Source organism: Vanessa cardui, chromosome 7, assembly GCF_905220365.1.
Source record: "Vanessa cardui chromosome 7, ilVanCard2.1, whole genome shotgun sequence".
NCBI lineage: Eukaryota > Metazoa > Arthropoda > Insecta > Lepidoptera > Nymphalidae > Vanessa > Vanessa cardui.
Genome location: NC_061129.1, coordinates 8,132,756 through 8,149,300, shown reverse-complemented (window position 1 = coordinate 8,149,300; position 16,545 = coordinate 8,132,756). Strand labels below are relative to the sequence as shown.

The following is a 16,545-nucleotide window of genomic DNA, read 5'->3' as shown; positions in this document are numbered from 1 at the left end:
TTAAAAATACGAAGGTCGCCGATGGACGGGAAATTGAAAAATTAATCAATTCTTCTTTAGTAATGACACAACATATAATATATTTATTTATTCATATAATGATTGATTAACATTTCTATAATATTAACATACTTTTATTATTTTAACACATCTGTTATTTGTTGTAACATATATTATATAAAACCTTTTTATATAAAATATACCATCAAGTATCCAATTAGCTTTACATTTGAAGATTGTATCGTTATCGATAGTGGGCTAGCCCCTGGTATGTATAAACGTACATAAGATCGTATTAAATGTGTAATAATATAGAGAAGCGTAGCCATATTGAGTTTCATTTGAACACCCCTCTTGTTAAAATTGTTTTAAGGGGACTACATGAGCTAAATGCAAGTTTTAAAATGCCAAAAAGTATATAATCCAATGCAATAAACCAAACGAAAAAAATATATGTTAATCTTCAGGATAGATGCTAGTTATTAATTGTGTTGAAAACATGATGTAATTAATTTGGTACGATAGAAAAAAATCGCAAAGTTACCTCTAAAAAAGTCTTTTTTTGTTTTTTAACTACACTTATATACCTTCAATAATTTTGGTCTTTTGTCAGATTATTCTACAAACAATATACTAAAAATTTATTATCTTAATTATTTAGTAAAATCAATAGATTTTTTTTAAATCAGATTTTCTTATTTTCGACCAAAATGCGTAAGCATGTGTGCGTGAGCGCCTCGTACAGACACTGCCGGCCGAGGCCTGTTGCTATACAGACGTGTCGCTCTTTTCACCGCATCGTTGCCAATAAAATCTCGTAGATTTTATTTTTGTGTAATTTTAATTGTAAATTAATTGTCGAATATTATTCTTTTATGTAAATAAATATATTAAGTTAAAATAGTCTAGTTGTAGTTAGCCATTTATTTTTTTGTTAAGTTATTTTTTATAAAGTTTAATTTTGTAAACATGGGAAATAAAGTACAATCCGTGAAGAAAACTAAAAAACGTTCATATAAATTAAAAAGCCGAACATATGAAAGATAATATGAAAAGGTAAGAGTATATATATATTATAAATAATGATTATTGGAAACATTTATTAAAAACAATGCAATTAGTTCGCATAGAATCAGATTTTTCGACATATTTCTTACAGTCACCATGGAGTATTTGGTCAATGCAAGCAAGTCCAAGAAGAACATGCGGGTTCGATCCCCGCACTCTGATCTAAAATTTTATTATTTTTAAAGGACTATATTTAAAAATATATATATATTTTATAATTATTAAAATTTAATTTTTAACAACTATGCATTTATTTTTTCAGAATTAAGAAAATCGAAAAAAAAATAACACGGAAGCTATTTCTATTACGTTAGAGTTTAATTTTATCAATTTTGTTTATAATAGGAAATATAGTTATGTATGGATGATATTTAATAATAAAAAAAATAAATAAATACAAATTAGCACATCACATGAATGTTTAGTGGTGCTTGCCTGGGTTTGAACCCGCAATAAGATGCGCGCGTTCTACCCACTGGGCCATCTTGAAATATGTAATTGTTGTGAACCAAAGAACTAAAATATTTAGAAGTGTCATATACGTAATTCAATATTTTTTAAAGATTGGAAATAGTATCAATTGAAAAATTTTAGCTCGTAGCTTCAGTGAAAGTGGGTGAAATATTGATTGCAAGTATCCAAGATATTTTAATAACGAACGACGACGAACGAATAATTAAAAAAAAATATTTTAATAAAAAAATTGAAACGAAATTTATTTGTTTTTTTGTTAAACCAAAAATAAATAAAAATATTTGAATTTAATTGAATCAGTTTTATTTCAATATAATATTAATTGAATCAGTCAAAAACAATACAAATAATTCTAATATCCAAACTATTTTTATGAGATTTATGACTAAACCCACTGTGATTGACCGAGTTAACCAATAATTCTACTAAGCCGACTTGACGATATTATTTTTTATAGTAACTTTTTGATGCTAACTTTTTTAACTTAATTTTTTTTCTTTGTGTACCGATATTAGTAAAACGAACAAACTCTACGCTTTTTGTCAATGTACAAATTACGAACAGTTCCAATTTTATTTAATAAATCGCTTAACAAACTTACAAAATTTAAAAATAGGTACGATTTAATATTTAGTATTACAACTAATTGAATTGATACAGTAAAAATTAAAGAAAAAAATATTTAAAATAACCAATTTTTGTACATAAAATAATAATAATTTAAGTTTAATTAATTCAATTTAATTTTATCATAATTGTTATATGACACAAAGAAATTAAAACAATTCTGTTGTCCTGTCTATTTTTATGAAATCTATGATTGATAGAATTGATAGAATTGACTTCGCTTCGCTTTCGCTCGGCGCGGCGCGCGGCGGTTCGGCGCCATCTATTGGAATATTCAGGCGTAACCTCGCCGCCTCGCTAAGCGTAGTGCGCGCGGGGACATGCCGTTTTTGTCGTTAGTGTAAGTGTGTGCGCGTGATTCTCAAGGGCAATTAGCTCCTGTAGTCCCCTTAAGCATATACATCGCACTAATGACACGTAAAAAATCAGTTGTGCGATCTCTTGACTAGTAGGAGTTAATCATTTTAAGCCCACGATGATGACTGAGACGATTGAAATTATACATATTTTTAATAATGTTCTAAAAATGTAATAACAATTATTACATTTTAATTAAAGAGTAAAGATTATTTTTCATACAAGACTTCTTATTCGGGAGGGGAGTATCTTTGGCCCTCGCCAGCATAGATGTGAAATTTTCTGAAGTCGCCCAGTCTAAGAACTTGAATAACAAAAAAAAATCTGCTAACTATATTAGCTCGTTCCAGATATTTCATATAACACGCGTATAATTTGCGAGTAAAGTCACAAGCCATATTAAAGTGGCTAGCAAAAAGTCGTTTTATAGCAAAATCTAGTTACAAATGAAGTGATGTTAAATATATATCTTAGGATGGACTGCATCGTCTATTATGAAGACTTTTGTACTGCAACACAAAAAAATTATAACATGACACGCCTGTCTTTTTAATTTATGTCCGAATTATTATTTTTCGGTGTTCTTAACTTTTAGAAACAATCGTGAAGGAATCCGCTTGACTTGGAACTCTCGGAAACGTGTTAACGTTGGCAAACTTGTACCACTCTTAGCTCATACCCTTGGGGGCTGATTAGAAATAACCTTGAAATCACTGTTTATCATTTATACTGAAAAGCTTTACTTGAAAAACTAGGACAAAACCGCATGTGGTCCTATTAAAGAATTCGCACACAGGCCTTCATAGCCTACTTTAACGCTCGAGGGGTGAATTTAAGCATCCCATATCCTAACATACTTCGTCACAAATTTCATCAATGTCAGTGCAGAGGCTTAACCAAAATAATTATAATATAGAAAGTGTGAATAATTATAGTTTATTTTTTAAATGTATGTTTATAACAAAATGTATGATATATACAAATACAGTTTATTGAATCTCTTTTAATTGATAATGAATAGTAACTAATATATAAAACAGTAACAGATTCAAGGTAAACAGTGATGCTTTGACTGGTTTTGTACCACGAAGAGGGGACCAACACAGGGTCGGTAGGGCATTCGTCATCGTAGACTCGTGTTTATCATATTCAGTATGTGGCCAACACAATTTAATTAATACTGATAAATATATAAACGAAGTCATGGCGTCATATCATTAAAAACAGTTTCCACGACTTTACTGATACTTTTTTTTATCCCCGTTGTAAATAATGTAATAAAAAATAAATTATTAATTATTCAACTTATTTTTATTTAGTTATATTTACATACGCTAAGTTACTCCAAAAATGCACCTGTTCTAAAGGCATAAGTTGTCTCTTAAAATTACTTTTTAAGAGACACCTTAAGACAACCTAATAGAATACAGAATCAACGCCTCAATCGCCGAATGGGTCAAGATCAAACCTGCGACTTTCTCATAGCTAGGCAGTCACTTTATCATTGTACTATAAAGTTTTAATGTTGCCTAGCAAAATAAGGAAAGTCGACGATACTCGTTTTCCTTAAACCAAATAAATGCGCAAGAGAAGTGCGCGTAAACGATAGCAGCAGAAATGGCAGCGAGAGCGGGTTTCCTTGGTTGCGAATTGATCGCAACATTACCGTTTCGAGGTATAAAGAGGCACTGGTGTCGTCATGGCGACCGCCAATCGCTGATGCCGTCACAGTGTCGCCGCGCTTACTAACATAGTTCAATAGCTTCTGATTTCAAGATATTATATCTAAGACCAACGTATTAACTTGTTTACCTGTTTCAATCCTACCCATGTCAATCATGCAGCCGTCAGTTCAGGCAAAGGCCAATAGATTTTAATTTTCTTTAATGTTTAACAAAAGTTTTTATACCAAACAAATAGTAAGTATTACTTTTAGGGGTTGAATAATTAGTCATGCGGCTATGGCACTAAAAAAATCAATCATACTTTTCCAGGTGGAATTCCTTAACCTTCCAAAATACTTATACAACATAACTTACTCTTAGACAAATATTATATATTAAGCTTTTCTACAATCTTCATATTTCTATTATACATTTGATATAAAGAATATTATTTACAAGACTTTCATAAAAATTCTATTTATATCATTAAAATGAAATGCAAAACTTTTGTTTCCGGCGAGTGAAGCTATATAAAATTATTAGAATATCAATCAATTTATATTCACTCGCAGTCTAGTTATTTTGCACAGTAGTTTAGTTTACCATAACTCTACTTAGTTTCAACTTTAGTATGCCGAATCGAATCAGAGTCACCAATAGCACCGTTTTGTATGTTCAATCTCTACTTGTATGATAATGATATAACTTTTTTGGTAGTGCCTTTAATCGAAATCGACTTATTTTTTTCATCAAAATAATTTATAGACCACAGAGTAACATAGGCTTCCGACCCTTCTAAATTACAAACGTGATAACGAAATAACGGAGGCTAGTGGTATAATAAACTGGCTTTACGTACAAGAGAAATAAATCCTATTCTTTTTTTTCACTATTCATGCAAAAACGTAAATAAGTAGCAGGTACATTCGTAAACGCTACTAACGATTACCAGTAGACGAATATTTAAGAGCACCGATAGCTAAAGCCAGGATACACTTTAATCCCATATCTTTAATGTGATTAAAATGTATCCTGGCCTAAACATCTTTATGGAGCTGAAAAACTACAATACCCATAAACGTATAGAAAATGACTAATTACCTTGCATTTTCGCCAGGTAGCACTTGCATAAATGTTGCATTGATGTGAAAGGCGCCATTCAGCGCCGTACTCCGACGCTCCGTGGCTATGAATAATTAGTAAACGTACTCCTCGCAAATGTATCTGTAACAAGAAGTCATAAGTCAAAATAGGGCGGCGACATGATATGTCCGCTTGGGTTAATCACCGTTACAATGAATTAATAATACCTTTCGATTTTTTTCTTTTTTAATCATTAGCAATAGTGTTAAACCTTCGTCAACATAATACATACACAATATACCACGTATCAAGGCTTAGTGAAGACCCGTCTGGGTCATTACTACCGATTTATCAATGAATCTAATGCCAAACTGCATTGCTATGGTTTAATGGGCGACTGACTGTCATAGCAGGCACAAGGGATATAATATCTTAGGTCCCGTGGTTGGCGCCACGTTAACTCGTAACGAATAACGGTATACTTCTTGCATTGCAAATGTTTATGAAGGTCAATATACTTATTACATATTTGTATTTGCTCATCTATGTTCCTAAAAGAAATAATAAATAACATCATCCTCTTAAAAATATTTTATTTATGTTTCTTATTTTACACATTGAAATTATAGTTTTTTTTTTTTTCAAAATAAATAAATCGTAGCAATCGTAGAATCTTGTTGAATTTTCTAGTGAGTTCAAATCAATATTCAGAATTCAAATACCCTCATGGACACATAAAGAAGGCTGAATAATATGTAATATGTCCTCATTACTCGCCGGTCATCTATATCAGTTTATGTAATTTAAAAAAAAAAGAGTGTGGTATTTTATTTCAGTTTCAGCGCTTATTACTGTAATTAGAGCGAGTCGCAAGATTTATTTGATGATTTTAGTAATTGTCCTTAAGTGAATGATGTCTTCTAATAAATATATCTAACGTATTGGTATATTAGATCAACAACTCTTAATTAATTTAAGTAGTATGTATAACAGAATCTCGGCAAACTCAAGCCTTGCGACTTTTAATTTAACTGATAATGGTTACACATTGTAAGTAAACTCAATCATTACGAGGTATCAAATATTAATCGCAGTATTGATCATTATTGGCTAACAGCAAAAGGTAAGATCGGAAAAATAATAATAGCGATAAAGGAGAGCTTTATTGTGTGTTATGATGTCGTATTTCGAATGATCCTCCTTTGAAATCAGGGCCCATAGGCGTAAGAAGGTAAAATGCGACTGAAACACACTTATGTGCTTACAAGACCTTTAGTTTAAACTGTTCATCTGTTTTATGTACATTGAAATTGAGACGTAGAGAAGTATAATGTCCAAAGACAATTATCATTTTTGTCGTATGCAAGATAAAAGGTCAAAAAGAAAATAGGACGAAACGAAGCAAGAAATATTCAACGTAAGCGTTGGAAGAAAGCCTTATAGCAAAGGATTAGTAATATTATATGGATGGCATTTTCTACAAAGGCAGGATAGGCTCTTTGTAGGAACAGCAGCCTGGCTGGCACGATAACTAGGGTTGTGAGATCTTATAACCTAATAGCTGGACAGGCCAATAAGTTTAAGTAAAAATTAACATAAAACGTTTGGCCTTAAAAGAGAATTAACAGTTCGTATTCCTTCAAATGTGAATTTTTAAATTCTTTACATCCAATGCTTTCAATTTATCTTTATATTTATCTGTTTTGTTTGATGTAAAAGGCCTACCAAAATCCAGAGGCCGAACACCTCCTCTATTCCTAAATGTTAGCTACAACCTAGCTACAACCAGCTTTATCAAGCTTGACTGGCAAACCTATAAGTAACGAGCCTTTTAGAAGAGATCGTGCTGCCTTTGACTTCCTACATTGGAGATAGTTCTCTCTTAATGTATGGTAACACTAGGTAGCACTAAGCAACGCTAGAGTGTCCGAAAAACTTATATATTTTCAAATTAAAATTCAGAAGTTGCCTTCACTCTTGTCAAAACTAACTTAAGTTTCTTTGCCCATAGGTTACACAAAAAAAAATAGAGTGCGCAGATTTGACAGATAAACCATAGGTGAAATAGCGAAATGATAAATTGTGATCCATGTTTGCAAGACGGAGTCGGGATACTACTTACAGTTAAATAAAAAATATAATTATGTCGCGCTGCGTCGTTAGAATATTATCAAAACACAGTATCAAATTAAAATAGGAAACATTAAAGGGCGTAATTGTTGAACGTTTGATGTTTGAAGTTGCTACGAGAACCCATTTTACGGCAGAAAAGGGTTTGAGTATAATCATTACAAAATTAGCGAGTTCGAGGAAATCTCATTTTTTAAATGAAAAAACATCATTGATCCTTTTATTTGCAACTATGTTAAAAAATATATAATCAACTTATATTTATATTGTTTTTCGATAACTATAATTTCTAAATATAACAATGTAAAATTATAAAATTTAAAAATGCAAATATTCATTGCACTTTTGAAAATTTATACAAACCATAGCCACAAGGCCAATGAAGCTTTTTATATGATTTTTTTAAGTGAAAAATCGATCAAATATTTAAAAATATTTATTAAGCGTCTTGTTACCAAGTGGCCATCTTTCAACGACACAAATCAAAAAGAATTATAATACTATGTAATTGAATATAGAGTACTTTTGTCACAGTATTACTTAACATTGTTCGAGATAATTATATAACGTTAGCTACTTAAGGTCACCCGTATCAAACAATCTCTCGTTCCAGAGTTCGATCTTTATGTTTGCACTACAAAAGCAGGTCTAATATTCGATAGGACGTAAGTAGCTAAAGTTAAGTAACAACTTTTCGAAAAAGTAATTTGTCCATCTTAATACTTTTCGTATTTAATTTGAGCAGTAATTTGAAAATCACAGAGACATAACCCAAAAATTAATGATGTTCCATGCATACATAAAACTATCCCAAGTATTTTTTCTTGGATACAATAATGATATATAACTGTTTAGACTGGCTTTGTATTGTAAATTGATTTCAAAAGACTACTGAGTTTCTTGCCTGTTCTTCTCGGTAGAATCTACTTTCCGAACTGGTAGCTTCACGTAATTGGTAAATGACGATTCAAAAGTGCTTGTAAAAGCTTATTTGAATAAAGTTTATTTTGATTGATTGTTAATAATAATAAAAAAGCAAATCCAAACCTGCAAGTAAATGCAGCCAATGTGTCGCTTTTACAATACTTCAAGTTTTCGAAGACAATCAATCTTTGTAATAATTCAATAATGACATTAAATCAAATATGCTTAATAGATTCTCCGATAAATACTTAGTTACTTACTATAAATCAGATTGGGATAGGACAATTGACGACAATCCTGTCGACAATCACGAACAATTAGCTATAATACAAAATAAGTGTTATCATTTTAATCTGAACCAGCTATATGATTAAGCAATTACTTTTTTTTTTCTTGTAATCATTGCTATATTTATTCGATTGAAATCTTTACCTACTTAGATACATTTTATGAAACCTGTAAGAGAAATCATGTATCTGCGTAATAATTTGTGACATATTGTAGTAATCGATACAATACGAAAAACTAAATCACAAATAGCATGAAAATTAAATTGAAGGTTAATTAGTTATGCAAGCGATACCGATGTAACGGTATCGTTATAGCTAGTATTAAACTGAATGATACACCAATACGTTCCGAATTTTGCGCTTACAATATTCAAAGTCTGTAATCAAGTTATTTGACGTTTAAAATATTTCAAGGTAGTCATAAAAATACTAACCGGTTTAATTAGAAAAGTGAAGTTCGAATCTAATAAAAAATAAGTAATAAAATATTAGATTTTATAATAAACTTAAACTGGAATATGATTATAATAATTAAAAATACGTAAGATATTGCAGTACCTTATGCGGGTTTTAACTTTAACATTGTAAAGATTGTTATAAAATACATTGTTATAGTCGTTATAAAAATATTGTTAAATAAAACATGTACCTATTCAAAAGAAAGTCGAGCTTACACTTCATAAGAATATAGTACCTACCGCATTTACAATTCACAAAGTCCCAAGTAATTATATTGTATGAAAGGGTAAAAGTATCAAGGCGCGGCGCTATTTTAGTCGTGAAAATAATTTTATGTTAGCCATGTAATAACTCTGTAATGTTATTGTAAAATATATTATATTTTCACGATGAATAAATAAAAATATGATTGCGTAAAATTTACTTTTCATGATTAATTTAGCCCTTATGCCAATTGTAACTAATTACTGACCTTGCTTGTGACTAACATTTTAAAAGCGACCATTTCTCAGTAATTTTAATGATAAAATAAAATTCGAAATACGAGACATAATATTATACTAAATTACCTACTAACAAGTATATGTTAACTGTATCACGAATATCTTACTTCGTCTCTATATCATTGATATTATGAGTCAAGATTTTCCTTAATCAATATAACAAAAGATTACCAGAAAAATCTTTCTGTCTATAGTGGGTACATGTAAAAATTTTCAAATATCTTGATTTGAGTCTGAAGCTGGAGTTGCATTCACTATACAACTTGTATTATTAGAAGATAGAGTTGTAGCCATTATTGTTGATCACAAAATGAAAATTTGCTGATTGAAAAAAGGGACTCCATTTTTAAACAATTGAGACTGCTATTTTTGATAAGGTTAATAAACTATCATAATATCGGTATCAATATAATTAACTATAAGAAGTCTAAATTAACAATACCTATATTTTTATCAACAGTTATTGAAATCAATTTTTAACTAAAGATAATATTTTTTGCTTAGTCTATTTCAATCATATCAATGATTAAAATGAAAAATGTTTGATAAAACTATATGTGACAATAGTTTTTGGGTTTATAAAGTGACTAGGACTATAATTTAAAGTAGTATATCACTACTAGTAAATTGATTGGTCAGTTTGTAAGGAGGATAAATAGTATGGTTTTATGAGTGGATTTCTTTATATTTGAATGAATAATATTTATTCATAACATACTCTACTTAGACAAATTTGATAAAGATTTAATTAAATACAAAAGATTTTAAATTTAAAAATAGATTTGAAATATAAAATTTAATTATCTATTTATAATTTAAGAATGGTCACTGTCATAATTAAATACTGCGCTATAAATTTTTTTTTTTTTTACATAATGTTTCTATTTTCAATTAAATAACAACTGATTTTATCTATATGTTATTTCAAAAACATCATAATGTAATGTTATAATACATTAAGATGTTTTAGAACAAACCTAAAAAACAATCTTAACATAAAAACCTAACATAAAATTTAGAAAGCAAATGAAGTAGTCACTTGATCAGGAAAAAAATATAAGATAAAAACCAACTGTAAGTAGTAACTATTATTAATTTTATGATAAGATTGAGAAAAAATGTGCATAGACTTTTCTATTCACATTACTGTCATAATATCACCATTTTAAAATAAATTTGGTTAACTTGAGCTTGATCAGAGTAAGAAGTTTATTAGAGATAAATTTATTATGGGGTTTATTAGAGATAAATAATTTAAGCATTTTGGATAAAATAAATGTTAATCAATGATTTGATATATAGTATAATATGTTTTTATTCTTATTATTCTCAATTTATAAAAACCATACGATTGATTCAAACCCCCATTACACAATTAGTATCATGTGTTGTAAATGTCAAATGATAATAATGCATTGTTCATGGCAAACCAAATTTTTTTTTTTTATTTTTTATTTATTTCAATGGTCATAATGACTATTTTGATATACAATTATTATTAACACAAAATATACAGTAAATGAAACAAAGGTGTGGGAAAGCTGATACTTTTATCAACTGATCCGTATTCAGCCTCAAGCTCAAGCTTTACGTAAATCATTGTTCTTATAAGGCTTAAGAACTAATTGATTAATGCTCATTTTCAGTAATTATCCCCCATTGTATTACACTTTAATTATTATGTAGGTTTTTCTGTAATATGAAAAAAGTCACAAGATTTGACCATACACTTGTCAGACAAACATTTGTATTAACGGTACGGCCAATGTACTTACTAAATCTTTGTGACGATTTATTAAAACTAATTACATTTGTAACACCATAATAAATCCTTTGCCAGCACTTTGGTAGCACATATTAGTGACAAAAGATTCTGAAATAACCTGTTAGTTGACAACAAACATTTTTTTAATGTTGTGTCACCTTGACATGAAGAAATCTAGGTGCAGAAATTGCCATAGTCAATTGCCATGCCAACTATTAGTAAAAACTCACCATAACACTTATTGAATGTCAATATTTTTTAATACATTACAATCACATAAATAATAATGTGACATGCAACTCTTTATATTCAAATGACTTACTCTATCACATTAAAGCCAATATTTTCAGTATATGTTCTCTTTTAGAGTAAATTATTTTTATCTATTACCTATTCATAAATATTTAAAATCTGAAGAATTTGTTCACTTGAAAATACAAATCTTACGATCTATAATATAGGATGTGTATCATCTATGAGGTTGAATCAGTAACATCATGGAGCAGCCAATTAATAATGATTCCTATATATAAAGCATTACAATAATAGCTACAAATTAAGTACACTTCCCAATTTCATCATTAACAATATAAAAATGACATATTATGAATTTAAAATTGTAAATTAAAATTAATACTGTGAAGCTAGAAATAGTGCACAATAACCAAATAATAAATATATTTTTTTTGCACTAGATGAGCTTTCAATGAAGGATTTTTATGAGATATATAACTTGACGCTATATCTAAAATGTAAAGAGGAGGAAAAGTAATGAACATGTATGTCAACCAATCCGATAAACTGTACAATAATAATTGAGTTATTATTACCTGATCAATTTTATAATAATTTGTTTAATTGGGTAATTCATAAATGAAATGCACTTGATTCTGTACTCAGCAAGCATAAAATTTGCTCATATTGTCTAAATATAATAAAAGCAAAGTCCACTACTAAATAATATAATAACAAATGTGTATTTAAGTTATAAAATATAATATATAATAATACAATTTGCGAAAGAATCATATCATTGGTATTAAGAAGAGGTTAGTAACATATTTTAATCTATATCATTTAATATGAAATATGAATATGAAACCGTTGTATTGGGAACATTTTATTATTAACATTTTATTATAAACATTAACATTTTACAAATAGACTTTTTTTTTGCATATTTAAATCATTTTATATAAATACTAAACCATCATTATATCCAAAGCTGAATTTCAATAATTTCTATGATTACTGGCCAGGTGTACATAATACATTGTATGTAAAATTTCATCCCATATAATTTGGTGTTTATCTTCATATTATATCACTGTCAAAAAGTGTCGAATCATTTTTATGAAATATTGTTTTCAAAATATAGTGTAATTTGAGAATTATATTTAACAACAACGTTTTAACATGAAAACCTTATGATGATTTTTTAAAAAGATAACTAAATAGATTCAAGTAAATTTGATTACTATTTAATGATCTCTTCAAAGATATACTTTTCGCTATAAGAAGTAGTAAAATTGCTTCTAGGCATCAATCAGTAGATAGTGAACAGCTCGCACAATGACGTCATTACATTGACAGTCAATAAAACACAGTAAACAAAACTAAGCTCAAACTTTATTATGGAGTTATTTTATCCATAGGAAACAACGACTGATAAGTTTGTTGTAAATTTTATCGCATTGCTTAACATTATGTTTTTAGAACAATGATAAATACCAATGTTTCAGGGCTAACCGCGACCAGTAGTTGACAGCAAAACTAAATAACATGGCGGCATCTTCTTGCAGCCGGTCTAAAAGGGCTTATAAATATTTTGTACATAAAACACTTACCAAAACTTTTGAAGATTTAGAAATATATTTTCACAAAATCCAACTTAACATAGTCCAATGGGAAATAAATAAGTTCATATCAGACACCAATGGTAAAATGACGTAACATTCTCAACCTTCACGGTCGCACAGTACAAACGGCAGGTACAAGAAAGTTACTTTAGAGAAAACACAGTGACCACTTTTTCACAAGCTTTTCACTAAACACTTTATTTACAAATTACACCTTTGACAATAACAATCATTTAAAGAGTTTGACAAAATAAACTAACGCGTTTTATTATTCTGCCAAAGAACAAACGTGACACGCAGTCAAGCAACCTCGTTCATAATTTTTTAATTTTTCACAACCCGCGGCGTGTTATCTTCACTACAATAAATCGGATACTTGCACAAAAATAATTTAGAATTTTATTTTTTATTAATTGTAATATTTTTAGTGTCAAGAGCAACGACCAATATCTGAAGCATTTAAATTAAGTAATTTCTTCTGATCAATAAATTATTTGCATGTATATACAAAAACTTGTTGATATATTTTTTAAATATATATACTGGAAAGTGTTATTTTCACCGTATTTTTATAAGCTGTTAAAATGTTATTTTAATTTTAAATGTTAAAATGTTATTCATATAATATTTCATAAAGATGTAAAACTTTTATGAATAATACATTTTTATCGGTAACAAAAATTCATGTCAAGGAATGAAAGCATGAAACATCGTAGTTTATAGTTATTGAAAAAATTATAAGTTTTGTTATATAAAATAATGATATTTTTTTAGTATTTAAAAAGATCTGTGGGTACGAGGTGCGTATGGCGGTTAAAAGCGGATATAATGGTGTCGTGCCGTTTGCCCTCTCGTCATACGAGTCGGTCTTAAACAAAAGTGTGCCCATATAAAAGCCTCGTTTTAATTTAAAATGCCAATTTTATTAATGCTCTCTAAACAAGGTTCATTCAAGATGGTAAAACCAGGAAACATAGTTATACTCACCATCCCAAATACAATTTGTAGGAATTGGCCCGGGCTCAATTGATAAGATAAGACATTAGAATTAAATTCAACTAAAAAATATACAAACCTTCGACGAAATCGAGTCACACACTGACATTTTTTGTCAACTCGAAACAAATACTTATAACAAATATTGTAGTCATTGTGACAAATTTATTTTTTTACAAATATTGTGATCTGGTGAAGCTATACTATTTTATACCAATTTAAATGGTTAAAGAATAGTCTATTAAAGCATTTTCTAAATATATATTACAAAATGGCCTTACCTTGGCACATTCCCCTTGAAGCAGTTTCTAGTTTAAAAGAAAACGAACGTCCCGTTGAATCTTCTCAATTATTACATTATTGCAATTTAAATATTCATAAAAATCCCTGCGAAGAACTCCAAACAGGTCTTATGTGTGAAATAGGCATGAATAATAAAGAACCATCGGTCATACAAAGACATATTGCCTCGGGTATGACTGTAGCACGATTAAATTTACGAGATTTGGAACCCGATGCTAGCGCACAATTAATTCAGAGCATACGACAGGCTGTATTTAATTATAGTACAGAACTTGATTACGTTTATCCTTTAGCATTAATTGTCGACGTAAGAGGTCCTGATATAGTAACCGGGGATCTGAAAGGGGGTCCCCGCACCATGATTGAGCTAGTACAAAATGGGACTATTAGACTAACAACAGATCCAAGTTGGCGAGAATGTGGTACGGTAGACTGTTTATTTATCGGATATGATCATTTAACCGAATTGCACCCCAGTGATATTGTTTATATTGATAGTTTAACATCTGGAAAAATAAAGTTGTCTGTATTAGAAGTCGGAGATGATTCTATTGAATGTAATATTTTAACTGGTGGCACAATTGGAGCTAAAATGACGGTTAGAATATCTAAAGTTCCAAACGATGTCGATATAAGCAATAAAAAAAATCATGAAAATTTTGACTTAATCTCGTCCGACTCATCACAACAACCTTTTGAGTACATGGAAGATCAAATAGCTTGGGCAGTAGCTTTTGACATCGATGCTGTTTTGGTACCTAATGCTCAAAACTCTCAAGATATACGTTATGTCAGAAACATTCTTTCCGAAAAAGGAAAACATATTCTTGTGTTTGCATGTATAGATTCCGTTTTGGGTCTAGATAATATTGATGTTTTACTATCAGAAGCTGATGGTATTTATATTGATAAATGTGTTTTGAGTACAGATTTACCTGTAGAAAAAATATTTATTGCTCAAAAAGTTATATTAGCAAAATGCAATTATGCTGGAAAACCTTGTATATGTAAAGCTGTTATAAATGAACAGATTCCTACTCTGTGTGTAACAGATATTGCAAATCTCGTTTTGGACGGTGCTGATGTCCTTTCTTTGGAATTACATTATGATTCACCTCTCAAGAAATTTTCCCCTTCATTCGATGCCTTTCGTATGGCGGAACATTGCATAGCAGCTGCAGCTGTTATTTGCAGACAAGCTGAGAGTATACTCTGGCAACCAAAAACTTACGGAAATTTAAAACTAATGCAAAATACACTTGAAGAACCTTCCAAAGCTGTATGTGTAAGTGCAGTAGAGTTAGCTATGCGATCTCGAGCAGTTGTTATAATCTGTTTAACCAATTCTGGACGTACTGCAAAAATACTTTCACATGGGAAACCAACATGTCCTATAGTAGCAGTTACGAGATCATGTCATACCGCAAGACAATTACGATTTTGGAGAGGCATACGAGCAATGCACTACTTCGAAGATCCTAAAAATACTTGGATTTTAGAAGTTGAATCACGCATACACTCGGCTCTTGATTATTGCAAAGCGAAAAGGATGTTAACTGCTGGAGACGCTTACGTTGTAGTAACAAGCTTGCGTCGAGGTGTTGGTTATTGTGATTCTGTTAGACTTTTATATGCTAGTGCCAGAGATACTATATTCGTAGAATAATTTTTAAATTTTGTTTAGTAATCTTTTTATTTGCTTTAATTAATTTTTGAAATAAATCATTTGTTATACGTTTATAATCGTATATATCTTATATCGGCTTTGAAAAATATACAAAATTTGTAATCACTTTTAAAAATAATATTGATATAACCTAGTTGATAAAATAAGCACGAAAGCTAATTTTTAAATAATGTTTTTACTTAAAACAGGTAAAAGCTAACATAATAATATTATATACCTAAATATTATTATAACTAAAAAAAAAATGTTCTATCAACAACAGCTACACAACAATGATATTCTAATAACTACTACATCATTGCTACACAATAATTAAAATTAGAACGGTGTGACTTTGACATTGACAGCTGTATATT

General features: G+C 29.6%; 2 protein-coding genes across 4 annotated transcripts in view; one reads left to right on the top strand and one right to left on the bottom strand.

Moving 5' to 3' along the window:
- Positions 1-13,552, bottom strand: part of LOC124530785 — a 49,868-nt gene extending 36,316 nt beyond the window's left edge. The window contains exons 1-2 of one of the 3 annotated variants that reach the window (XM_047105069.1): positions 13,192-13,552; positions 5,292-5,414 (exon numbers count right to left, since the gene is read on the bottom strand). In XM_047105069.1, the coding sequence (XP_046961025.1) occupies positions 5,292-5,320 (29 nt within the window). In that variant the 5' untranslated portion in view covers positions 5,321-5,414; positions 13,192-13,552. Of the gene's footprint in view, positions 1-5,291; positions 5,415-13,191 lie in introns of those variants that run through there. The other 2 variants (XM_047105064.1, XM_047105067.1) reach the window with 2 other exon arrangements.
- Positions 13,553-14,358: 806 nt separating this feature from the next.
- Positions 14,359-16,168, top strand: LOC124531359 (pyruvate kinase-like). The gene has a single exon (XM_047105905.1). The coding sequence runs from the start codon at positions 14,471-14,473 to the stop codon at positions 16,166-16,168; it is 1,698 nt and encodes a 565-aa protein (XP_046961861.1). The 5' UTR covers positions 14,359-14,470.
- Positions 16,169-16,545: the final 377 nt, after the last annotated feature.

Excerpts from the sequence above, each read along its gene's own strand:
- LOC124531359 (XM_047105905.1), top strand. The coding sequence starts at position 14,471 with ATGGCCTTACCTTGGCACATTCCCCTTGAAGCAGTTTCTAGTTTAAAA.